The sequence below is a fragment of the Capra hircus genome, chromosome 4 (assembly GCF_001704415.2).
Source record: "Capra hircus breed San Clemente chromosome 4, ASM170441v1, whole genome shotgun sequence".
NCBI lineage: Eukaryota > Metazoa > Chordata > Mammalia > Artiodactyla > Bovidae > Capra > Capra hircus.
The window spans coordinates 34,367,966-34,395,504 of record NC_030811.1 but is presented as its reverse complement, the minus strand read 5'-3'; the positions used below and the strand labels follow the sequence as shown (position 1 = coordinate 34,395,504).

At 40.6% G+C, this 27,539-nt stretch overlaps 1 protein-coding gene across 6 annotated transcripts in view; it reads left to right on the top strand.

Annotated features, from left to right (window-relative positions):
- The window catches only part of CPED1 (cadherin like and PC-esterase domain containing 1), a 324,765-nt gene that overhangs the window by 281,409 nt on the left and 15,817 nt on the right, over window positions 1-27,539 (top strand). For 4 of the 6 annotated variants that reach the window (XM_018046984.1, XM_005679391.3, XM_005679390.3 and 1 more), the window contains 5 exons: window positions 488-624; window positions 15,870-16,090; window positions 16,353-16,454; window positions 16,892-16,979; window positions 21,519-21,665. In XM_018046984.1, coding sequence (XP_017902473.1) covers window positions 488-624; window positions 15,870-16,090; window positions 16,353-16,454; window positions 16,892-16,979; window positions 21,519-21,665 — 695 coding nt within the window. The remainder of the gene's footprint in view (window positions 1-487; window positions 625-15,869; window positions 16,091-16,352; window positions 16,455-16,891; window positions 16,980-21,518; window positions 21,666-27,539) is intronic. The other 2 variants (XM_018046985.1, XM_018046986.1) reach the window with 2 other exon arrangements.

Below are 27,539 nucleotides of genomic sequence, written 5' to 3'. Positions count from 1 at the left end.
GAGAATATGACTATTGTTGGATTGGTAACTGAGCATGTGTTAGGCTAGGAAATATGTGTGGCTAACTATGTCAATGTCAGTGACTCCCTATGGACTTCAGTCCTATGAAAGACCTCATGTACTGTTTGAAAGTAAAGAATAATTGAGTAGTATCCAAACACTTTAATTTTTTTATAAGCATGTGTTTTCACAGAACAGAATTTGCACTTGACTTCAGCATGAACTGTGTTATTTCAGAACATTACTACAGAACAGAATTTGCACTTGACTTCAGCATGAACTGTGTTATTTCAGAACATTACTACCTGATGTGATTCTGTTTGGTTGGCAGGAAGCCATGCACTGTTCTCCTGGGTTTATATGAGTGTGGTCTCCTCGCTGTGATCTCTGTAATGGTGTGCCATCCATCACTGAATTCTAGACTTTCTTGCAAAGTGTAACTTCACCCATAGAAACTGAGCCAAAGAAGTTTTGCTATCTATTTCAGGCCAGTGGATCGTGCCTTGCCTTAGTTGTTCAGACAATAGGACCTGTGACTGGAGAGAAATCACTTGGCAGCCTCACCACTGCCAATACGGTGTCGTGACTAAGCCTCAACTCCAGCAGTGCCTGGGAGGAAGGAAGGTAGGTTCTGGATTCTTCAGGGGAGACTTTTCATTTACGCCACCTGCAGAACTGAAAACCACACTATTGTAACTCCTAGACCCATGCCTACTCCTTCACTCTGCAGAGGAGGACTAACTGGATGGAGTTTGACTTTTTGAATGGATGCGTTATCATAGAAGAGCCTTTTAATGATTTTTGCTCAAAATGCTCAATTGTTTCATTGTTTCCAAAGAAGTCTACTTGACAGATTGAGGCTATTAAAATCGTGTCCTGTGCTGACCCAATTCCATGCTGGTTTTCTCAGCACACATGGGTAAGAGCTGGCCACATCAACTGACAGTTGGTGGTTCCAAGCAGCTGGCCTTGTCAACTGCAGCTCTCACAAGGCACTGCAGTTGAAATGGCCATCTGTGGCTCACACAGGCAGTGGAATGTTTCTGCATGTAAGACTTCTGCTCCAGCTCACCCCGTGCATGACACTGTTTTTACACGCTAACCTTCCTGATCTTCTCTCACGTTCCCGGGCAGGTCTCACGTGGACCTCGCTAGACTGCTTTTCCATTAGTGTGGCTTCTAAGCTCGTTTTCTTGGACATGTGGTGTCTCCTTGCTAGGCGTGCTCTGACTAGGTAGATTCCTGCAGAGTTCTCAGACATGCAAACTGGGCGAATAGACTGAGATGCTTGGGTAATGTGAAGTAAGTAATCCTTCTCCAGATTTTAAAGTAGTTTTTAATTAGATGGACATTTCCTTACAAACTCTGTGTAAGCTCTCACACACAGGCAAGAGTGATTTAGAAAACCAACATTTTTAAGATGCTCTATGAATCATAAAGAAAAAGAAAGTGTTAGTCACTCAGTTGTGTCTGACTTTGCAACTGCGTAGACTGTAGCCCACCAGGCTCTTGTGTCCATGGAATTCTCCAGACAAGAATTTGATACATAATGATCACTTAATAAAGACGTGTTAAGTAAATGAATACATTAAAATCTTATTTATTCCTAATCACAAATCTGTGCAGCAGCTTTCTACTTAAGAATATTGAAGTTCAGAGAGATTAATTCATCTATGATCATACATATATGTGAGCTGCCACAATTTAGGCAGTTTTCACCACCAATCTGGACAATCCAAACTCCATATCCTAGAAATGTAGGACTGGAAGCAATGAAAGTACTTGTTGATTTAAGAAGTCAGACTTCTCCACACCCTTTCAGAATATCATTTTGACTTCAGAATTTATAGTGTTCGCGAAGATTCCAAGTGAAAGTGTTAGTCATTCAGTCGTGTCTGACTCTGCGACTCCATGGACCGCAGCCTACCAAATTCCTCTGTCCGTGGACTTTTCCAGGCAAGAATACTGAAGTGGGTTGCCATTTTCTTCTCCAGGAGATCTTCCCAACCCAGGGATTGAAACTGGGTCTCTTGCATTGCAGGCAGATTCTTTACTGTCTGAGCCATCAGGGGTGCCCAGAAGTCAAGCTTCTTCATACCTTTTCAGAATATCATTCTGACCTCAGAATTTAGAGTTTTCAAGAAGATTCCAAGATGTCGCCATATATTAACCGGAAAGTAGATGTTAAAACTCATCACTAAAGTCTATGGCTTTGGACGGGACACTGTTTCTCAGGCTTATTTTCTTAATCTGTTAAAAAAAAAAAAAAGGTGTGAATCTTTATGATCTAATCCCATGCTGCAGATTAATCAACTTTGTAAAAAGTGAAACACCTTCTTATCTGTCAGTCTTAACATACCTTAGCTTGAGTGTCTTAAATAGATTTTTATTTCTCACTGTTCTGGAGGCTGAGAAGTTCAGGATCAGGGCCTCCTGACTTTTGTTGGCTACCTTGCTCAGATGATAAAGAATCAGTTTGCAATGTAGGAGACTCAGGTTCCATCCCTGAATCAGGGGTCAGGAAGATTCCCCTGGAGAAGGAAATGGCAAACCACTCCAGGATTCTTGCCTGGAGAATTCCATGGACAGAGGAGCCTGGTGAACTACAGTCCATACAGTTGCAAAAGAGTCGGACACTACTGAGCGACTAACACTGTAACATATTGAGTAGAAAGAGCCAGAGACAGAGAAACAGACACAGAGAGCTCTACTGTTTTCTTCTTCTTATAAAGACACAAATCCCATCATGAAGCCTGCACCCTCATGGCCCCATCTAAAGCTGATGGGGGCTTCCCCAGTGGGTCAGTGGTAAAGAATCTGCCTGCTAGTGCAGGACACCCAGAAGACATGAGTTCGATCCCTGGGTCAGGAAGATCCCCTGGAGGAGGAAATGGCAAGCCACTCCAGTATTCTTGCCTGGAAAAGTCCCATGGATAGAGGAGCCTGGCAGGCTACAGTCCAAAGGGTTGCAGAGAGTCGGACATGACTTAGCAACTCAACAATAACAGACCTGATTGCCTCCTAAGGCTCTGCCTCCTACTACTGTCACCTGTCGAGGGTGGGATGGGGTTAGGGTTTCAGCAACTGAATTTTGGGAGGACAAAGCATGAAGACCACAATGCTGTCTTTGTTCAAGGCAAATTATTAGCAACTCTACAAAGTAATGATAGGAAAAAGGGAAGATCTTCTTCTTACCTGTTAGAGAGAGATGGTGTTACGAAGACTGAAAATAAAGGCGTGTGTTCAGATCAGGGGATCCCCACACAGACCAGCCAGGGCTTCTCTTAGTGACTGTTTGGGTCCAGAACTGTCCTTCAGACATGCAAGCTCAGAAACTCAAATTTACCAGCACACTGACGATGGTCCTAATGGTAGGACCATGGTCCTAGTAAATTAGCATCCTGGTCTGCTTTGTTTATCAGGATGCTAATTTACTCTATACACAATAAGGAAGTATTGTACATTTTTATCAGAAGAGCACAACCAGAATTAACAAAACCATCCTGCAAGCAGCATGGAGAATGCCTGCCAGGAGGAGAAAATGGGTGTGGATGCCAGGGAGGCAGAGGCTGCTTAATGGAAAAATTCCATCATCGACACTGAGGAAGCAAAGAAAGTAGAATATGTATAGAATAATTCCATCAGTGTAAAATCTAATGCCTCCATGCTTACATACACAGAAAATTTCTGGAAGCAACAAGCCTTAAGAGTGATTACGTAAGTGCAGGGGAGTCGGGAAGGAGTGGGATGGTGACCAGATTGGCCATATATACTGCCAGGCTGGGGGCAAAATGGAAATGCGGGACCCTGTGGTCAGTAATTATTATGAATTCTGAGAAGGTAAAAGCAGAGCAAGAGAGCAAGTACAGACCCTTATACACACAGACCCTGTGTGAATGCCCAGGTCACATGGCCACAAAGCCAGATCACGTAATAAATTATGGTTGTGTATGTGTGTGTGTGTGTGTGTGTGTGTGTGTGTGTTCAGTCATATCTGACTCTTTTCGACCCCATGGACTGTAGTCCATCAGGCTCCTCTGTCCATGGAATCTTCCAGGCAAGATTATTTGATTGTGTTGCCCTTTCCTTCTCCAGGGGATCTTCCTGACCCAGGAACCCTTGTCTCTTGCATCCCTTGCATTGGCAGGCAGATTCTTTACCAGTGCACCACCTGGGAAGCCTAAATTATGGTGGATCAAGTGTAAAGATATCTTTTTACATACAGGTTTCCTCCACTATCCACAAGTAGAGCTCTCCAATGAAGTCTTTGGTAAATCGAAATAGAGGAAGCTAAAGAGTACTCCCCATTTGCTGAAAGTTCAATTTATAGTATTTTGCTTTCCTGAAACACCTATGTTAGTACCTGTTTTTGCTCACCAAAAGAAACCTAAAGAGAATTTTTGCTTTTAGGAAAAAAGCCTGTCCTAACATAGGTCTTTCATAAAAAGAAGTGGCATAAATTGAACTTTTGGAAAGCAGGGGATACATGTATGTATTACCTTTATTTTTACAATAGGTAAGCACCTTTTTAAATCCCAAAATCTATATTTTTAAAAAGTTGTATACATCAGAACTTGGGCAGAGGTAGTGGAGATGAAAAGCAGGGGAAAACAGAAAGACATTTTGTATTCCGAATCACGGGATTTGGTAATGTGCAGACAGGTTTATGTACTCATACACCACACAGCACAGAGATGGTTGTGTCAATATTCACGATTATGACTATGATATAGCACTTATTTGCAGAAAGTTCCACTTATGATTAGGGGTTGGTAACAGAATATTGTCCCTTCTCATTCTATTTCTCATTCTCTATTTCTCATTCTCTCAGAGTAAAATGTAAATATACTTGTGATCTTGAAACTCTTTCCTTTCATTATTGAGACAGTTTCTCATCCTACCCAGAACTTTTTATAGTTACCATTCTATTTCAAAGACAAATGTTGGATTGGCCAAAAATTTCATTTGGATTTTACCATAGACTGTTCCATAAGATATTATAGAAAAACCTAAGTGAACCTTTTGGCCAGTCCAATACATGTTAAAGCATATCGTTACAAAAATACAAAAAGAAGTAACACAAACATTTTTATATAAACACTCAACTTTTGGGGGAGGGTCAGTAGGGGACACTTTTTGCCATGTCAAACGTTCAAGAAAAGAAACATATTATTTGAGTGATATTATACAGAAATTCACTACAAATGCCTAAGTACAGCAGGGAGCAGTAAGTGCCTCTGACTGGCTCTCAGGAATGAAGTGCCTTTTTAATTCCTTGAAGACATTAGAGTAACTCTGCTGCCCCGGGTCAGAAACGTTGCAATCTCAGTTCTCCCTGACATGTTATCACAGAGTGGAATCCAGCTGATCACTGAACACAGTTAAGCCCAGATCACTTTCTCTAACTTTTGGGCTGTCGCCTTGTTTATTCATTCACCTCGCTTTTGTTGAGCGACGAATCTGTTCTAGGTGTGCACAGCAGGATCCTCCAAGGTGCCAGATATCCAGTAAGTAAAGTAAAAGTAAGTAAAATGTGTAGGAGAAGACAAATGAGAGAGGTGTGATCTTTACAGTACAGCACAATCATTGCAGAGGTTGGGAAAAGCCCAGAGGCTGATGCCTGCCCAGGCTGGGAGAGCCTTGAAGAGTTGCTGAAAGAGAAAGTGCCTGGGCAGAGTGGTGTTGGTAGTTATAAGCAATCCACCAATCACATGACTTTGAAATAGTTTAATTGAACTAGAAAAAAAAATCTTCATTTTTCTCAAAAGAACCTGTAATGAGGATCATATCACTCGAGCTTAATGCTTCCTTTGATTTTTCTCTTACTGCAGGGAACAGACAATGGAGGGAACAGACAATGGGCAGGAACCAAGCAGGTGAAGGGTACCTGGAGATGATTCTGAGTTACTCATGTTCAGTTTGCTCCAATTTATGCATCTTGGATTGTGTAAAAGTGGAGACATACCTAGACATGCAGTTTTTAATGGTGCAGTGCCCTTCCTCATTTGAAGGCTTTCAGTTAATATGGAAAATTCAATTTCAATTAATATGGAAAACTTTACAGTGAGAATCCAACATGTCACTGTTACCACATATAGTAGTGCAAATACGTTGTGCTGCCAAAAACAGAACTTTATTTTAAATTTCAATCAAGGTGACCTTTAAGGAAATACATTAAACTGAGTTATCTTTCTCCAAAGAACCAAATTTAAAGGAGACAGAATTTGACTGTGCCCATGAGACTTATTGGAAATTTAGGCCTTCAGATAGTGTTCTACTTTCTTTAAAATCTCGAAGTACTCATTTTTCTCAGTTGAATTTCCTTATGTGGTTATTATGACCTTTTACATCATTTACTGCTGCTTTACATTGATGAGTGGAAAGCTATACTTGGAAATGGAGGCCCACCTGTGGAGAAGAAACAAAACACGAATCAGTTGGGGTTTAAGAGGTGGTTCAAGTTTCCTGTAACTTCGACTGGGAATGTCACTGCACTCCCTGTGTAAGAGGGGCCAAACTTTATACTTCACTCATTAGCCGTTACTTCTATGAATGGGAGGCTGGTCTCTGAGAAAAGATGACACAGGGCTCCTCAGAGCATTTGTATCAGTTTCTATGGCATACTTGTTCGTGTCTGGAGTGGCAGGTAAATATGAGACCCCTTTTAAACTCTAAATTTATCCAAATATGAATTATTTAATTTGTAGGCTTTTGTAAATATCCATAGGTTTTATGATGTACCATCATGCTGAGTCAAAGCAAAATCCATTGAAAAAGTATAGGCTATGTGTTAAATTGTACTCTGATGAATGTCTCTAAATACATACACACCTCTTCCTTACTCAGTAAATTTTGAATGGAACATTTATAAAAATTTATCAGAGCATAGTTTTGTAATCACAGTGAAAAATACATAAGAAATAGTTTAGAAGGAGGATAATGAAATTTATAACTGAAAAAACTTAGGAGTCTGACCAGACTGAATAAAATGAGCTTGTATTTTGTTTGCTAGTTGAAAACATAGTTCAGCTGACAAACTCAGTAATTTTATTGCTCAGTATAAAATACCTGATAGAAGAGTACAATTAAGAAAGGAAAATATAAAAAGGCAGTATTTACTGAAAGCATTTAAGCTCAGCTGTTAAAACAGGAAATGTAACTTACATTTTTAAAGCAATGTTTGCAAGTTAAGTACTGTCTTGGACTTCAAGGTGTTCACATATTTGAAGTACGCCCAACTTATAATAGTATGTTCTGGTTAATATGTGAATTCCATTATGGTTACACAATTCATTGTTGCTTGTCAGTTTCAATAAAAAGAGGTGAATAGAAGGATAGGAGTGTACCTGTCTCTTACCAGGAAAGGACGGCATACACATAAAGCCCACAATACAGAGGAAAGGGCAAAATAGAAGGCACTTTTGTTCCAAGAAGCTAGACGATGCATGTCTAGGTGACATTGTTGTTTGTTTTCATTTTTGCCAAATTTCATGTGTTTTATAGTGACTTGCCTCCATGTCAATTTTCATCTGTTCTTGACCCCAGAGAGCACTTTGGTTGGTCATCTATAGCCAGTTTGATCAAAATGCATCATTGAAAAACATTCATTGCAATCATATTACATTTCATACAGAAATGCTTTGTTGAGCTTGATTTTCATCCTGCCCTAAATATCATTAGCCATCTGACTGATCTCAGCTTCATATTAGAGCTGACTCACCCTCTACTACCTCACTTGGCAGTTATCTTATGAGGGTGGTGGTGCTCAGTCATGAGGCTCGTGGGAGTTACTTTCTAAACGTATAGGCTATGCTTGGCCCTGGACTAGATGTGATGAATAAGACTATTCCTCACTTCACTTTCATTTCCGTTATTTACCACGATGAGAGCACCTCAGTGAGTAGGTGTTGCCAGGATTAATGGACAAGGGGCTTCTATATAATTTCCCCTCTTGGAAGGTCCCAGTGGGCTCCTATATACTTTCCCCTCTTGGAAGGCCCCAGTGGGCTCCTATATAATATCCCTCTTGGAAGGTCCCAGTGGGCCCCTATATACTTTCCCCTCTTGGAAGGCCCCAGTGGGCTCCTATATAATATCCCTCTTGGAAGGCCCCAGTGGGCTCCTATATACTTTCCCCTCTTGGAAGGCCCCAGTGGGCTCCTATATAATATCCCTCTTGGAAGGTCCCAGTGGGCTCCTATATACTTTCCCCTCTTGGAAGGCCCCAGTGGGCTCCTATATAATATCCCTCTTGGAAGGTCCCAGTGGGCTCCTATATACTTTCCCCTCTTGGAAGGTCCCAGTGGGCTCCTATTAACTGGCTGAAATCTCCTCTGGCATCTGCATGCACTTTGTTTGCTCTGAAGAAATATCCCCATTTCTGTGAATATTGAAGATAGAACTTATGCAAGAGGAAAGAAAGGAAGATAGAAAATTATTTTAAGTCAAGAATTTCTCCCCCTATCTGTTGATTCTACATATACCCACTTCTTTCCCAGCTCCAACAGATCAGAAAAATCTGAGACCCTAACAAGCTACCTGTTGAGTTATCACAGTGAGCCCCCATTGCCCCTCTTCATTTCTTTATAACTTACTTTGCTAACTATTCCTTGTTACTTTTGGTGAGTTTGGAGAAAGGAGGTAATGGAGTAAAATATTTACATATTTAGGTGTCGTCATCATTAATTCCCTTTATTCAGGATGAAACAAAATGGGGTGAAAATTGTTTTATTTTGTATGTTAATCAAAAATTCTGAAAGTGTTTATTGCATTTTCACTGATAAATGATTGTTCTTGTTTGTATTTGTCCCAGAGAACCAATTTCTCTAAGAGTAGAAGTCCTTTTAGGCATCGTATGGATGATAAGGTTAGCCTTTCATATACTTCACGTTGTTGCTTAGTCACTTAGTTGTGTCTGTTTTGTGACCCCATGGACTGTAGCCCACCAGGCGCCACTGTTCATGGAATTTCTTAGGCGAAAATGCTGGAGTAGGTTGCCATTTCCTCCTCCAGGGGATGTTCCTGACCCAGGGACTGAAACCGGGTCTCCTGCATTGCAGGCAGATCCTTGACTGACTGAGCTACAAAGGAAGCCCTCTATATACTTCATGCTTTTGCCAATTCACAGGTGGAAAATCTGAATTTAGCGGTTTTTCTTTTTCCCCACACTTAGCATGTAAGAGAAAGTGGTAAAGACTAGCTAGGCGATCATCAAACTCATTTCTTTCACTTCCTGGCAGAAAGCTTGACTACTTTTCTCAGTCTCCCTTGCAGTCAGGTGTGTGACCATATGATTGGGTTTTAACCAATGGCATGTGAGCAGCAGTGACAGGCCCATCCCTCGGGTGGGCCCGTAGGAAACCTGGCAGCTCTTTACTCCTCCCCCGGCCGGATGTCAACACCCAGTGAGTTCTCAGAAACTGTAGTGAGGAAGGCCAAGTCTACTACCCTGGAACCCTGAGTGACCTCCCTGCCCCTACACATACCCCTGCCTCGAACCACCTGGACCGTTTTCCTGAAGAAGTAAACGTCAATAGTGTTTAGGCCACTATACATTTCTATTTGTTAATAGCACTTAGCCTATGTCACCTAATGCAGGGACTAAATCATGTTGAGAAATTAGAAAAGAAAATAAAGATAATTAAACCATTGCATGGTTTTTAAGAAGACTTTTAAATTAAGTGCAAGCTTTAATAAAGCCTAAGAACAAGGTGTGCTTCTAAGTCTTATAGTCCATGGCGGTATGAAAAATAGTAGGAAAAACACCAGACCTTATACTTTTCAGTGACACCCCACATGTCAAGTCTGGGGAATAGAAACAGATGCAAAACTCTTCTAAACACATCTTTGTTTCCTGATGATGAGCTGAGATCCAGCCTCTCATGCCACATTGAGACACAGACATTTCTGCTCCTCTCCAGAGCCCACATTGATGGAGGTAGACTCCCTGCATTGCACCCCAGGACCAGAAGAGAGATGCTGCATAGGAAAATGCCATTCAATCTTTGGAATAAAGCTGCTACTGGAATCCAAAATATTATTAATGTTATTCCTGTGATGGGCTTTATTGAGCCAATGCATAATCCTTCCCTCTTAGTCCATTGTGCTATAGAAGTAGAAGCAAAGTTACTTAAGCTGATTATTTTTGCATGAGTTTTCAAAATGCTTTTAAACACAAGGATTTAATCTAATTGCTGCCACTATTGCTGATTTTTTAATTCACATAAAAAGCCAATATATGTTCATTTAGAAAATGCATATTTTTAGTAAAAAGAATAAACTGTCATGGTATCATCACTTCAAAACAACCGGGGTCTTCTCTATGCATTCATATGCTTTAGTTTTCCAAAAATACAATAATATTTATATTCTGATTATAATCAGCTTTTTATAAAAGTAAATTAAAATGTTCCACATCAGAATATACCCTTATTTCAATATCATTGTTTAAAGAGTAAGCAAGTTAAAGTATATGATTATACCTTAATATAACCAACCTGATAGGTATATGTTATGTTGCTTCCAACTTATTTTGCTTTTAAAATATGTTTTCATGGGCATTCTCAAGTATTTCTTAAAAGTGGAAAACTGCCAATTTATATACACAACATCAAAGTTTCCAATCTCCCATTAACAAATAAAGACTAATTTTTACTCTAGGCACTATTCTGGACACTTGAAATTCAACAGTTAAAAAAAAGAAAGAAAAAACTTTCCCCTGTGGTGCTTAATGTCATTGGAGCTTTAGAAAATATTGATAAGGGGAAAAACAGTTGTTTTAATATTTTATGGCTACTGATTATTTTTATAATTGCATATGGTTCTTTGATTGCATCTGCCAGCCAACACCTGTGCATGCTAGTATATGGTAATAATTTTCACAGGAAAGAAGAATTTTTTACAAATTGTATGGCTAGTTGTACATATATGTTATGATAATTTAGACCTTTACAATGGAAGTTGAAAACAAATAGCCTGCTCATTTCCTTTTAAAAATTCACCAAGTAGAATGATCTAAATAAAGGCCAAATACAAATCATGTGCTGAAAAGAACCACGCTTATTCCTAGTATTATTTTCTAGTTGTGTGCATTTTAAAAGCTATTTTGAAGTTAGAAATCTTTTAGTTAAGAATACCAATTAACCGCTTCCAAAAACGGCTTCCTCTACAGAACCAGCAATCTTAAATTCACAAGTGCATTTACATCTTAGTTATAATTTATCATTTCTATCTCTCAGGAATAGGAAGGCATTGGGATAGAATAATTCTCCAGAACATAGTCTTCTATATCAGAGCTGTGTCTACTAGATTCAGAACATGCTATCTTGCTGTTTGCAATTTAGGAGAACTTGTCTTGCAGATGGTGGTGGTATTTTGCAGATGCCCCTTCCTTCTCCCTGGAGCTTGTTAGTTACTGATGAGCAGTGGAGACATGAGGGAATTTTCAGAGGTTGTCAGTCTGCTTGATTCAGAACGTGCTTCACCAGCAACCTACAAGCCCTGTTGAGAGTCTGTAACAGGGTTAGTAGGACAAGAGAGAGGATGCTGTGATTTAGACACTTCCTATCTTCACTGACTTTTGCTTTGAAATAGCTAATGAATTTAAAGTGCCTAGGGACTTCTTGGCAGTCCCATGCTTAAGACTCTGTACTTCCACTTCAGGAAGCACAGGTTTGATCCCTAGTCAGGGAACTAAGATCTCACATGTCAACTGATCCCAGAGTACATATTACATAAAACCAACAATTAACAGCCAAAGAACATACTACAGTAACACAAAACAATACAGAAATGCAGCCACTTGGAAACTGAAGCTCCCTCTCCTAAATCTTGGATCAATGAGAAATCAAAGATAGTTACAGAATGCTTGTAAGAAAAAAATCATGCGAACTATTTCCTATTGAAACAAAGCAAATTGATGGCATTAAATTGGTGTCATATAAAAATAAAATAAAGTGCCTAGCAGCGCACCGACTCAAAAGACATGAGTTGGAGCCAATTCTGGGAGATAGTGAAGGATGAAGAAGCCTGGCATGCTGCAGTCCGTGGGGTTGCAACGAGTTGGACTCAACTTAGCAACTGAACAACAACCAACCAAGCGGTGCACTGCAGGGCACCCAGAAGCATTCCGAAACGCTTCTTGCCTGTCCTGTGCCTTCATGATGGCTCTCACTTGTTGTGTGCTGGGTGCCAGAAATAAGTATTTAAAAGCTCATTAAAGTCTTTTATGATATTGCCATTATTTTCCCCAATTTACACATAAGGAAATGAACCCACGAAGAGGTCACCTACTTTGTCTAAGATCATCTGATTAATAAATAACAGTACCTAAAATTCTGAAAAACAGATTCTTTCCCTCTGTCATGCATTGGTGGTCTGCATTTTCCTACAACCCCACAGAAAATACTGGACATTTAGAAAATATGTTTTCTCTTAGGAATAGGCAGCTACTTGGATTTTCTTCAGCTTCTATAGCCCACAGCACAGACGCCCAGTGATCTTACTGGCTGCCCAGAGATAATGCTAGGAGGGACTGCATCTTGATACTGAAATGGAAAGAATCTGTAAGAAAAATCTTTAGTGGAAATTTAGCTCAACTGGATTGCCAAGGTCCCTTACTGATATTAAGAGCTGAATTGTGTTTCTACCCAACCAGATTCATATTTTGAAGTCCTAGCTCTCAGTACTTCAGAATGTGACTGTATTTGGGCCTCAAAAGGGGTAATTAAGGAAAAATGGGGGCTTGCCTGGTGGCTCAATGGTAAAGAATCTGCCTGCAATGCAAGAAACCTGGTTTGATCCCTGGGTTAGGAAGATCCCCTGGAGGAAGAAATGACAACCCACTCCAGTATTCTTGCCTGGAGAATCCCATGGACCGAGGAGCCTGTGGGGCTACAGTTCACGGGGTCAGAAAGAGTCAAACACGACTGAGAGACTGAACACGCATACACAAGGAAAACTAAGGTCGTTATGCTGGGCCCTAATCCAATATGACTAGTGTCTTTATAAGTAGAGGAGATTAAGGCATAGACATACACAGAAGACCGCATGTGGATACAGAGAAGACGACCATCTACAAGTCAAGCAGAAATGTCCTCAGAAGAAACCAACCACGCAAATACTTTGATCTTGGACTACGAGACAAGAATCATGAGAAAATAAATGTGGGTTATTTAAGCTACCCAGTCTGTGTTGCTTTTTTATGACAGCCTTAGCAAACTATTAACAACACAAATGAAGCTGGGTCTTTACTAGTCTCTGAAATGAAGAGCTTTTCTGATTATTCAGAGTTCTTTTTTTAAAATCAGAATTCTGGACCAGAAAAGCAAACAGATAGTTATAGGTCAAATCCAGTAAGGAAAATTTCAAGTGATTTCACAGAGTATTTTTCTAATACTGGGATATTGACACTCCAGATGGAACTTTACCTGGAGGATCAGTGACTGGGGCCTTGACATCTTAGGTCACTCTGTTGAGCTTGGCGATGCTCATTGTAACAGTGATTGTAAGGGAAATTCTGAAACAGAATGCCTTCCGGATTTCTTCACACTGCTCCTTGAATATATCATGAAAGAATAAACCTTTGCAGAGTCTCACTAAATTCATTATGGAGGGATGAATGCAGTAGTGCCTGACAAGTGATGGCAGTGACCACTTTAGAATATGTGCGTGACTATTGCAAAGGGGGCTTCCCAGGTGGCGCTGGTGGTAAAGAACCTGCCTGTCAGTTCAGGGCACATAAAAGATGTGGGTTCAATCCTTGCGTCAGGAAGGTCCTCTAGAGGTGGGCATGGCAACCCACTCTAGTATTCTTGCCTGAAGAATCCCATGGGCAGAGAAGCCTGGCGGGCTATGGTCCACGGGGTCACAAAGAGCTGGACATGACTGAAGCAGCTTAGCATGCAGCACACGATGCAAAGGGAAATCTCAACAGAAAGAGTAAAGACCTGAAGAAGGAATTAAACCTTATCCAGAGACATTAAAAGGAATTGTCTCTAACAAAAGTCCCTTTGACTTTCAGTTCAATAAATATTTTTTTAAATGCATGCATAATACTATGGAGGAAATCAGAATTTAGAAATTAACCTTGACTCTGACCTTAAATACATATTGATATGATATAAGAAAAAAGATAGAGTCACAAATAGCTGTAATTTCATGTAGTCTTTGATAAAATCAGTAATGGAACTGAAAATTATATTGAAGTCACAAAGGACAGAAGAGTCATCCTGACTGAGGCATTGGATAAGACCCTCTAGGAGAGAAGTCTGTGTTAAGTCTGGAGGTTGTGTAGCATTTACACAGACTATTTTGCAGAGGGCAGGGCTTTCTAGGCAGATGGATTAGCACGAGGGAAAACAGATGTTGTTGACTGCAAATCATGTTCAGTGAAAAAGTAGAAATCTGACCTGCTTACTCGAAGGAAAGTGTTGAGAGGATGGGGCCATTGACCCTGTACTTGGAGATCAAGGACTTGGATTTGAGTCCTGTGTTCCCCATTTACTAGATTTATAACCTCAATCTCTATGAGCCTCAAATACCTCATCTGTGAAACGAGATAATGACCCACATCTCATGATTATGGAGATTAAAAGTGAGTACTCAGTGTAAAATCTCCACCTAGCAAAAGCTGATATGCAATAAAAATTCAGTAAATGTTAACTGAACCTCAGAGTTAAAACCTGACTCCGCAGAACATGGAGAGCTGATAAGGTTTTTGAGCATGAAAGAGAGATGAGACATTTGGAAATTTATCGCAGGATTACTGCGTGGAGAATGAATTAGAGGGCAGCCATGGTGCAAGAGGGCTTCCCTGGTGGTTCAGATGGTCAAGAATCTGCCTGCATTGCAGGAGACCTGGGTTTGATCTCTGGGTCAGGAAGATTCCCTGGAGAAGGAAACAGCAACCCACTCTAGTATTCTTGCCTGGATAATTCCAAGGACAGAGGAGCCTGGCAGTCTACAGTCCATGACATGGCAGAGTCAGACATGACTGGGCAACTCACACACATGGTTCAAGAAGATCCATTAAGCAAGTGCTAATAGTAGCACAAGGAGTTCCCTGGTAGCTCAGACGGTAAAGCGTCTGTCTACAATGCGGGAGACCCGGGTTCCATCCCTGGGTCAGGAAGATCCCCTGGAGAAGGAAATGGCAACGCACTCCAGTACTATTGCCTGGAAAATCCCATGGACAGAGGAGCCTGGTAGGCTACAGTCCATGGGGTTGCAAAGAGTCAGACACGACTGAGCGACTTCACTAACAATAGCACACCTTTGAGGCCATGGGAGCCTCAAGCAGGACTGTGCTTATGGAATTTAAAGGAGGTGATAGATGAAAGGCTTCCATGGCAAATGGCCCTGGGATGTGCACCCTGGAACACAGACTGCTTTTCACAAAATCAAATTCTAGTTCTGTGGCTCTTTTCTCAAGTAGTAGCATGACCTCTATTGAGCTAGCTAACCTCTGTGGATTCCCAGTTTTCTCATCTACAAAACAAAAAGATTGCAACATCTCCTAGTACTCTTACAGCACTAGAATACTTCATGCCTATTTGAATCAATAACACGTTAAGCTGATTAGATGAGAAAGTGAAGCGCCTAAGAGGGATAGAGAAATTAAAGATAGCATAAAGAAAGCAAAGAGCTTTAAGCGTGAGTTAGTGGGTCAGTAGATGATATCACTACTAGGAATATGGAAAAGGAAAAAAAATAGGCTTGGGAGAGAAGAATTTATGTCATTTCTAACGGTTTAAAGGGCTGTCCTTCAACTGGATGTATGTCTCTGTTTTCATCAGGTTACTTGTTTGATATTGTCTTCTATATCTTGTACACATCAGATTTGAAAGCAAAGTTTTTTTTTTAACTTGTAGATTCTTTTCATTGGAGACTCAACCAACAGAGGGATAATGTACTATCTGATTGAAAGATTAAATGAAACCCTGCAGGATTGGCAGAAGGTGCATGGCACTAAATTCTACCACAATGTCAATGGAGGGAAGACCTTGATCAGTTATTCCTACTATCCCCAGTTTTGGATGAGCACTTCCTTGAGACCAACATTTGAAAAAGCCCTTGAACATCTCTTGCAAAGGTACAATGGAACAGTTTTGAATGAAACCATACCACAATGTAGTGATGTTTTACTAGCAGTCATGATTGTTTGCTGTGTTTCAGACGTGCTGAAAAGTTCAAATACCAAGTATTAATAATATGGCTGAAAACAAGGTAGAAATGATAAGGAGGTCTTGTGATCAGGATGCCAGCTAGGGTTCAATGAAATGTGAGGCAGTGCTGTTAAAATGTTTACCATCTGTTTCAAAGCAACACGTGTTGTTTTTCTTTCTGGATTTCAGATCAGGTCCCCTGGAGAATACCAGCCAGACTGTATTGGTTGTTGGTGGTGTTCAGTGGCTTAATTCCAATCACCTGCAAATTATTCACAAGGTTTTAAAAAGGTAAATTCCTGCAACAATAATTATCATTTGTATTCTAAGTAAAAAAAAAAAATTACTCTTGATGTGAATGGATTTTATCAAGATTTTACATAAAGGACAACTTGTAATTTAAAATCCAGCAGTTCAAGTCCAGTTTAAAATGTTTCAAAAATACTTTTGTATCCAATCACAACATGGCTCTTTAGCATCCAAGTCTCCATTTGCTTCAGATCAAAACATGCCCACTGACACATAAAACTATCCACACACACACACACGCACACACACACAGACACACACACACACAAAGCGCTAATGTACAGCAAATTCTATAAAATGAGAATTTAGTCCTGGGCAACTATCACAATCTAAAGGAATTCCGCTCCACTTGCTTGTGTAAATACAGACATCTAGAAATGTCATCAGAGTTTATGACTTGAGATCTGCTTATTTCACAGGGAAAACCTACTCAATATCCTTGTGATCATCAAAACGTTGGGGATTGGATTTCATTTGCCAGTGGATGGAGTGCACTTCTTAACACAGGTAAATCCATATTTTCCAGGCTGTGTGAATTTCATGGTTCCTCTAAGGATCCTTGCTCGTGTCTTAAAAAGGACCCAAAAGGCACTGTATAATATTCAACAACCTTCATAAAATTCAAAGCAGATGGTACACTTAAGGATTATGATTTCAAATCAGTTATAATGATTCCTGGAAATAAGGGGACAGTTCAGTTCAGTCACTCAGTCATGTCCTACTCTTTGCAATCCCGTGGACTGCAGCATGCCAGGCCTCCCTATCCATCACCAACTCCCGGAGCCTACTCAAACTCATGTGATGCCATCCAACCATCTCATCCTCTGTCGTCCCCTTCTCCTCCTACCCTTAATCTTTCCCAGCATCAGGGTCTTTTCACATGAGTTAGTTCTTTACATCAGGTGGCCAAAGTATTGGAGTTTCAGCTTCAGCATCAGTCCTTCCAGTGAACACCCAGGACTGATCTCCTTTAGAATGGACTGGTTGGATCTCCTCGCAGTCCAAGGGACTCTCAAGAGCCTTCTCCAACACCACAGTTCAAAAGCATCAGTTCTTCAGCGCTCAGCTTTCTTCACAGTCCAACTCTCACATCCATACATGACTACTGGATAAACCATGGCTTTGACTAAATGGACCTTTGTTGGCAAAGTAATGTCTCTGCTTTTGAATATGCTATCTAGTTTGGTCATCACTTTTCTTCCAAGGAGTAAGTGTCTTTTAATTTCATGGCTGCAGTCACCATCTGCAGTGATTCTGAATCCCCCCAAAATAAAGTCTCTGTTTCCATTGTTTCCCATAAGGGAACATAAGGGGACACCAGCCCATAAATAATGCTTTGAATTCATAAAGAAGAAAGTGGGAGCAGGTTTGAAAAAATAAAAACCTGAGGGTTAGATGAGAGGGCTTATGTTGTAAGTATCCTCTTACCTCGTTCATGTTTCAGACACTGTAAAGGTTCCTGATAAAATCATATATGAAATTGTCAGTATCAATGAGTAATTTGGAAAAGAGTGGCTTTGGGGAAGAGGATTTCTGACTGATTGCTTTCAGAATTCGTCATTGAAGTAGTATCATTAATTTTGCCTCAGGTTGGATGTTTATAAATGAAAGGAGTCGAGGCCTCTGATCAGTTCTCATAGAAGACAGTAAATCGGTAGTCTCAACACTAAATACAAGTTTCATAAAAGAAAGACACCATCTGTAGGTAAGAGAACCAGCTGCTCTTGCTCAGCAAGGAGAGCTCACAGACAGCCCGGATTGTGTGCAGTTGCTCAGGGGGAGCTCAGGAAGCACTGGGAACTGGGGAGACAGGAAGCTGTCCATTGAATATGTCAACCAAGTGAGATTTATTTTTGTGTCAATTACGAGTGCTCCTGGCTTTCTCCAGCACACATCGCAGGATCCCCCTCTCCTTTCTCGAAACTTTACTTTCCTGGCCACCAGATCTGTGATGCAAAGGCATGAGAAACAGTAGAAAGTGACCAAAGTAAAATCACCAAATTCAGTTTCTTGAAGTCAGGCGGGGTTAAGGTCATGTAAAGTGAGTTGAGACATTTGGCATCTAGGGTAGCTGAAGGGTTTAAGAGAGTCAGGGATTAGAAGAGGGGTCTTTTGATCATTTCTTCTATGGGTTATGAGTTGAATCTCCTTTAATGTTATTTGAGGTCTGCAGGTCATGTTTGCTTTTCCTTCTTGAGGACTCTGGTAGCTCCATATTTCTTCCTTGATTGCGGCCTCTCAACCGGAACTGGAGGGACTGTGATGCCTCCAGGTAGATTTAAAATGAACTCATCTCAGCAAAGATATCTTTGGCACTTACCATGTGCCAGATACCATGAACCATTGTGCCTGCCATCAGGGCTTTGATGGTGCTCCTCAGTTTTGCAGACTTGGTGAAGATGAAAGGAAGGAAGAAGAGGAAGGGAAATGATAAAACAAAAGAGGAAGTTATGGTAGTAAGTGGAGGCGGAAAAGAAACCTGAACTCGTCATCAGACCTTGGCATTCATCATCCTCATCGTGGCCACTCAAGATGTGGCCTCCACCTTCCTAGGTAGACTTAGTCCTAGCATCCAGTGCACATGCACCCATGTGTACTCACATGTATACACACACACATGTGCACACACACGCACACACTCACTCCACCACTGAGTGTTTCGGCTCCTCAAGCACGCCTAGCTCTCAGTCACCCCCAGATCCTTAAAGCTAGTGTTCCCTCTTCTTGGAGCCCACTCTCCACCACCTTCTCACCTGGGAAGCTTTTGGTCACCCTTCCAGTGCAGTTTCCTCTGAGAAAACCTAAGAGGGCTTCTGGACTGAGAAGACCCTGGACTCAATTGGTTCTTCCTGCCATGAGCTCCTGTAACTGGTGCCCTTGTTTGTGTCCCTTAACAGATCCCGGGCTTGGTTGTCTGTCTCCACTTCTAGTCTAATGTCAGTGGGAGCAAGGTCAGGGTTGGTGGGGGGGAGGTCTGCATTGCTCATTCTGGTCCCCAAATGCAAACCACAAATCTCAGCACACAGGAGACTCTCAGAAAGCCTCTTTTCCTTTGGGCAGAGCCTCAATCAAAACTCGGCCCCTTTTCTAAATTTGGACCATCTCAGAAGGGCTTTCCCAGCTCTAGAACTTCTGGTGAGATCAGCAAAAGCCTGTGTTGCAACAATACTGCAGTTCAACTTCTCTCTCTACCCAGTTTGTCTTCCCTCACTCCCTTGGAGGTGTTGATCCCAAGGAGGGGGGGATCCTCCTGGTGGCCCCCTGCATGCCAGTTTCTGGCTCAGAGTCTCTTTCTCAGAGAACTGACCTTTCTCTAGAAACCACTTACTGCAAAGTTTCTTCTATTTTTTATAACTGGGCACCTTAAAGCTGAGTACTTGTAACCAGACAAGAAAAAACTTCACAAACATCATTGAGCACCTTGAGCAGTATTTTTCAGGTGACGACACAGACTGTTTCCCATCTTTTCCCTTTCTTCCAGATTTCTCCTTTATGATCCTTCTCTATTCACTACCTTTATTTGGGGAGAAAGACTCTTCTTTGTATGTCACCAAAATAGCTGTGCAAGCACAGAAAAGACAGAAAATTAGACACCTTTGTACTGCTTCTTTTATCTTGCAGTTGGATTAACAAATGCAAATAATTATTTGTTTTTTCACCTTGAAAAAAAATTTTCTCTTTTATCTTTAGAAAAGGAAGGAGGAATATAATTCCCTCCCCATGGCAGTATGGGTTCTCAAAGAGACATACACCAGGACAGGATCAACCAGATAAGGGGATTTATTGGAAAGAACGTCTGGGAAGAATAAAAGGGAGGGGGTGGGGGTAGGTGGGAAGAGTTTCAGATCACACCACTCAATACATATCACTCAGTCTTACACCAAATATATCTTGAGTGTCCACTATGTACTGGGAACCATGTTTGGCTGTAATGTGTCTGATACAAAGGGAGTGGAAGAAGGTGGATTAGGTATGAAGAGTCTCAGACTATAGGTAAGTCTGAGAAAGCCTTGGTCAAGCCAATGAGGAATCCTGGAGCCATTATACTTAGTGAAGGGGTCCCTCTTCTCAACAGTGGACCTAAACTAGAACCTCTGCTGATCTCCATTAATGCCTTGAGCATGGTTGGGTCGGGAGGGAGGAATATGAATTACAGAAGTGACAGATGGAGACTTCACTCACTTCTGGGGCTCCCAGAAGCCCACTCCCCCTGTTTCCCCACTCCCACCCAACAGCAAGCCTCACTCTGCTCAGGAAGCCCTCTTGAAGTCTGCCATGCCCCTGCAGAGCTATTCCCTTTTCTCTCCCAAGCCAGAGTCCGATTTGTGTGCAGGAGCTCAGGTGCTTTGTGACCCTTTGGACTCTAGGCCGCCAGGCTTCTCTGTCCATGGGTTTCTCTAAGCAAGAATCCTGGAGAGGGTTGCCATGCCCTCCTCTAGGGGATCTTCCTGACCCAGGGATCAAACCCACGTCTCGGACATCTCCCACATTACAGGCAGATTCTTTACCACTGAGCCATCAGGGAAGCCCAGATTCTGGTATATTTCCCTCCAATAAAGGACTTAGTAAATATTTACATATTTGTTTCTCCTGTTTGAATGTTCTGTCTTAAGAACAGTCACTATGGTTTATTTACCTTTGTATACCTGTCCCTCAGCACAGAGCTGAATGCAAAACAGATACTAATTAATACTTAAATGAAAAATTCTAGTAAATGGAGATAGAATTTGTGATTTTCAAGTCTTGGTTTTTAAATTGAGAATTTTAGATACAACAGTGGATCTCTGTGGACAATAAACCTAACCACTTTTCATAGAAGAAAGTTCTGAACTGTGCTACTACAGACATTGATGTATTGCTATTTTATATATGCACAGATATTTATATTTTGAAAAAATTAGAGCACATCTTAAAGAAATTCATTCTTTGTCTTATAGTAAGATCAATCTGTAAAAAAGATGACTTTTATGTGATTTTAACTTGAGTTTTTAAATCATAAAACAGTCCTTTTAATCAAAATTCTCACTCTTCTCTTTTCCAATACAGAGTGAAGTTCAGAATTTATGGAAAAAAAATTTGATTATCCTGGAAGCTGCAAAAAAATATGGCTATGAGGTGGTTGACACATTCGCTATAACCATGGGGCGACACAAAGAGTTTTTGCAGGGGACATGCGGGTGTCATTTCCATGAGGTATTTATGCTGGCTTTCTGATTTTGTAGCTTTTGATTTTTTAAAATTTCATTGCATCTTTAATTGCATTGTCAATCTTATTTTGCATCAAAGAAACTATGTCTGGAGAAGATTAAATAATGTATTCATCATCACTCAGCCAAATAAAGTAGTAGTCACAACTCGAGGTTCTACAAAATGAACTTTTAAAATAATTAGTGTTTATATAGACACCTGAAGACTAGAATCGCTGGCCAACATAAGCAGGAAGATGGAGAACACCTGCCTCTTCTAGTAGACTCTGAGACTTCCACCAGAAATTCTGTCCACAGAAGGTGGGAGGTGTCTTTAATGGAAACAGATGGAAAACAAGGCAATTTAATTGCTAAATTGATAGATTACCTTCCTCAATTGGTTTATCCAATGCATTAACAGAAGAGACTGTGTTTTGAAAAGTTTTTTGTTCCTCATGGTAAAATTGACTTTTATTTGTAGCTAGTAATTAAATAGTCTTAGCTGATAAAGTGTTAGCAGAAAATATTTTTTCTTCCTTGCTTCCCCACCCCATCCTTTCAAACTCTGTGCGTCATTTCCTCCCTGCATTTGCATAAACTCTTGTTGGTCCCATAATTTTAATGCCACTTTTGGATAATAATAAGACTTCAGTCACATTCAGGCATAAGAAGACTCTCACTTCAGTACTAAAATTTCTCAGACCTCTGTTATAACGACATGAAATGATTTCTTTCCCCCAGCTCAGCCTTGCCTCAGTCTCAAAAGCCCAAAGAGAAAGTGTACAGGAGGCTTCTTTCCTATTTCTGCATCATGCTTTGCCTCTCTTCTTCTCCCATCCCTTTCCCCATTGGGTCAGGTTGCGTGCCTGCATCCATGCATGCTAAGTTGCTTCAGTTGTGTCTGACTCTTTTTGAACCTATGGACTGTAGCACGCCAGGTTCCTCTGTTCATGGGATTCTCCAGGCAAGAATAATGGAGTGGGTTGCCATGCTCTCCTCCAGGGGATCTTCCTGACCCGGGGATCCAACCCATGTGTCCTACACTGCAGGCAGATTCTTTACTGCTGAGCCACTGAATAAGCCCTTGGGTCAGGTTAGGGCGATGTTAAGGGCAACAAAAGTCTTACTTGAGGAGCATAAGCCTAATCCATGAATGTACTTTCTGGGGATGGCATGGTAATTCCTTCTGTCTAGGGTGCTCATGTGGGCTTCCTTGAAGACACCCCTCCTGGGCCCTCTGATAATAGCTTCTTTGACAGAGGAATACTTCCCTTACAGCTGTATTCCTTCCTTAGCCCCTTGGCTTCCAATTGTCCATCCTCCTGTTTGCGGGTCCTTGCTTCTCCAGGCATCCTCTTGGAAAATATACAGCATGACACTGGGGGCTTGCTAGTTGCCCCCGTGTTGTCCACAAGAAACCCTTGCTGTGCTGTTGCCAGACACATCGTGAGCTCCCAGTGCAGCCCTGCCTCTTTTGCTCCTCTTTTTCTCTCTCTACTCTCACTTTTCCTCTCTCACTCTCTGCCACTTCAAAGCTGATCCATAGCATCATGTCTCATACCAGTTCTCATGCTTCCAGTCCCCAGAGGACTCATGTCTACCTCTCAAATTTGGTGTCTGAAAGTCCCGTCTCACTTAGCTTAAAGCAGGAATGAAGCAACCACCCAAGATGGAAAAAGATCACAAAGTTTAAGAACGTCCTTCATAGAAATTCTTTCTCTTCCTTATTCTCCTTTGCCCAGCTCTTAATCAGACAAGGGTTTGCTCAGCTGAATTTTGTCCACATTTTGGCAAGTTTTGCACATATTACCACTATACTGATTTCGACGATGAGGTTACTTAGCTCCTATTGTTGACTCTAGATCTCAGGAGCTTCAGCAGAAACTGCAATGAACATTGTCTTGGTTGATAATCCTCTCAGATACTGATTCAAATGTTCTTTCTTGTGTCCCTTTGTAAACCAGAGTGCAGGCACGAGTGAGATGACCACTCTAAAGGTTTCTTCTGATCCTGTTTTTCAGCCCTAGGATGACTGTTATAATCCGTCTCGATCCTAAGATTTTTACGACTATCCAAAAGTTATTGACACTGCATTGGTTCTTCTGTACATTCTGCAAATGGAGTCAGGTTGCACTTTTGTGTGACATATGGGACTGCATCTCAGAGAGGCAAGAGGCTGCACCAACAGTAGAAAGCATGGCATTTCAAGTTTAGATTTTAGTAACTTGAAGCTTGGCCATGCCATTGCAGAACAGATTTTAAGCTGTAGCATACTGTGTGTTTGCTTACTTCTTCCATAAGAAAATATCCTTCTGGGGCCTATCCTATTTGTAAGAGCTCAAGACTGAGAAACACAAGAGCAGGCAGCTTGGAAGAGGAAGAAACAGTGAACTTGCAACTGAGCCAGCCCTGTATCAGAGTTGGCTGCAAAAGCAAGCCAAAGGTTGTCAACCCACAGAAACTGGGACTTTGAAAGACAACATACAGATTGGGTTTTTCCCCTCATTTAGAAAAGGTTTATTTATTTATTTTTACATAATGTGTCTTCAGTTAGTATTTTGGGGGAGGATATCTGTTTTTCTTTTTTTCAGTTTCAGTGCTCTGGAAGTCTAAAAAGAGAAATCTTCCAGTGATTTCTCACATGGCTCCAATTAAAATCCTGAAGATGCAGGAATTCCCCCACAGTCCAGTGGTTAGGGCTCTACCTTCTCACTACCGAAGGCCCAGGTTCAATTCCTGGTCAGAAACTAAAATCCCACAAGCCGCATGGTGTGGCCAATAAATAAATAGATGATAAAAACAGAAGATGCCTTTCCCACATGATTGCATTATATATATCTTCTGCCACAGGATCGACTAGTTGACAGGGAGAGTCATGGAATTTGCAAACTCTTTGAGTCATCAGAACTAGAATATTGGCTTATAAATATTATTAATAAAAAATCCTTAATTTTCATAATCATGAGTTAAGCATGTCAGGGAAAATTACTTCATTCATTTGATTTTATAATTTTTGTGTACAGTTATTATATACAAATTATTTTTTATTAATCCTTATTTCTAATATGTGCCATCTTGATGGTAAGGTATATACATATCACCCAAATTTTCTCTGTTGATTCTGGAGCAGTGTTACCCATTTTGATGTTTTCATGTTGGAGCTGAAATATTTGTGGGAGCATTTGCCTTTCCAGTTACAACATAGAACTGATAAGATCATCTTTCTGAACTGACTCCCTTCATCACAAAGTCTCTAAAGTCATTCATCACAGAGGCCTAATTGTTGCTTAACTCTTGAACAATTTGTACCACTTGTACCTCAGGAAGTCTCCAGTGCTGACACTGAGTGTTTTATAAGCTTTCTAAACTGTCACCCAACATCTTAAATCACTGTTAGCCTATTATAAACAATCAAGAATATCTAAAGCATTTTGCAAAAAAGGATGGTTTAAAGATGAATGTAGCAAGCTGGGAAAATGAAGATTATTGGTCTCATACAAAACATTAAAGGGCAGAAATTCATTAATAACAACCACATTTTCCTCTGTGCTCGACTCAGGAGCTGGCAAAAGAATTTGCCGTACAGTAAAAGCAAGAATTAAGATCTGTTGTATTAGAGCAGAAAGAATTTGAGTTTGGGAGCCTTGTATCTTTTGGTATTCAATGAAACCATTCCCATTATAGATTCACAGATACCTGAGAAAGATTGCTGTAATCATCAGTGTAAGATCTTGGTGTGTTCTCTTTGATTTGTGGTGAGAATTCTATCATAGACATAACAAACCAGCTCCAGTGGGCCCCTGTCGCCATAGGTGAGATTAAAGGTCTCGGGGTGTCTCTTTCATCTGTCCAAGCAGCAAGAGAGGGTGTGTTGCCGTCATGAATCTATAAACAATTTTCCAACTGGTATGCATCAATTTTGACTAAAATGTTCCTGCTGATTAGAAAAGCAGGTGTTCCTCTTCATGAGTAGAAATGGAATTTTGTTCTCCCAGTGTTTATACAGGACAACAAACAGGATCCAGGTAGCTCTTGCCCAAGAGTGGTTTTGGATGGTGCCTTTAGTTATGTGGCAAATATCAATTGTGAGTGAGCTAAAACCTGGAAAGGATGCAAAATTATTACCAGCCCACACCTGGTTACAGAAGGGGCAAATCCACAACCAATTGTTATGTGATTATTAGTTAGTCTAACCAGTTGTACAGACTTTCTGTGATGCCTGTCTTTTCTGGCAGAGGTAGCTCTAGCTTTTGAATCAGTCAAACCCAAAACAAAACAAAATACCCAAACACTCCCACATCACTGCCCAGCCCTAATGTCAACAGGTTTCCTTTGATTCTAGCACCTTGGGAAGAAGAGGTTTTCAGATCTGGGGCAGAAATGATTTCCTGTTATTACTTAATCTTAATTAAATTAACAAATGCTTATCTGACTTAGAAAGGTTTTCCTTCTGTACTTTGGACCTAAAGTTTTTCTTTTTTTCCTTCAAACTTTCAAAGTTTAACATGAGCACAATGAAGGAAAACATCATTAAATTCATCTAGCTAAAAACCTGAAATATGGACTTTTCAAGAAAAAATAACTGATTCAAATATAATTATCTTGCATAGTAGATCCAAGAATTTAACTCTCATCATGGCTACTTTTAACAAATTAGTAATGGAAATCTAATTCAACAAATTTTGAGTGTCTGTGTAACTACTGTACTCAGTGCTGTCAATAAAGTAGGAAAATATTTTATAGAATTCCCATGAGCATCTCAAACTTGACATGCATATCTAGAATTAATCTTCCCTTGAAGCTCTCTTCTTCTCTTGTATTCCTGAATTTATTCACTGTCATTTACAAGCTATGGTCATCCTTGATTCCTCCTTATCTTTCTTCAGCCCCCTAACAACTTCCAACTAGCTAGTTACCAAATCCTTTTTATCTCCTAAATATTTTTCCGTCTTTCCCCTGTACTATGTTCCGATAGCCTTGACTTGTTTATTCTTTATCTTAATCATTTAGAAGAGTCCAGTTCTTGAGCTAAGCAGTGGGAATGCAAAAATAAATATGATACACTTTCTATCATCAACATGGTATAGTTAGAGAGCCAGGCATAAAAATCCATGTTATGAAACTGTATGTTAAAGAGATATAGAGAATTCCCTGGTAGTACATTGGTTAAGACTTCACCTTCTAATGCAGGGGGTGCAGGTTAGATCCCTGGCTGGGGATCCCACATGCCTTGGGGCAAAAAAACCAAAACATAAAACAGAATCAATGTTGTAACAAATTCAATAAAGACCTAAAAAGAGAGAGGGAGATATAAATAGAGTATTGTAGTAACACCATGAAGAGGTACCTAATCCACTCTGAAGATTGAGTGACCCTAAACTACCCGTTTATTATTAAAGGATGCATGTGCTCTAGCAAAGGTAATAAAGTAATAGCAGGAGGAATCATTCCTACCCCTTAAGACAGTGTGAACCAAAGTAGCTTTGAAATAGCCTGCTCTTCTCAGGAAACCACAAACAATTCTGTATATTGTAGAACATTGGTTATAAAAGGGGACTGGGAAAAGTTCATGGCCAGATCATGGTAAGAGTTTAGACTTTATCCTTTACGTGATGGAGAGTCAATGAAAGGTTTTGGTGAGAAGTGAAATGATCATATATTTACTTCAAATAGGTAAGTCTGACAACTATGAAGAGGACAGATTTGAAAAGGACTAAGTCAGGGAGAAAAAGTAGACTTTTTAAAAAGCCAAGTGAGAGATGATAAAGGCTCACCCAAACCCAGACAAGAGACGCAATGATAAGAGAGAAGCAGACAATAGAAACCCCGTTTTTAAAAAAATATCTGGAAATCTTATGAGTGGCATGAGGGAGTAGGAAGA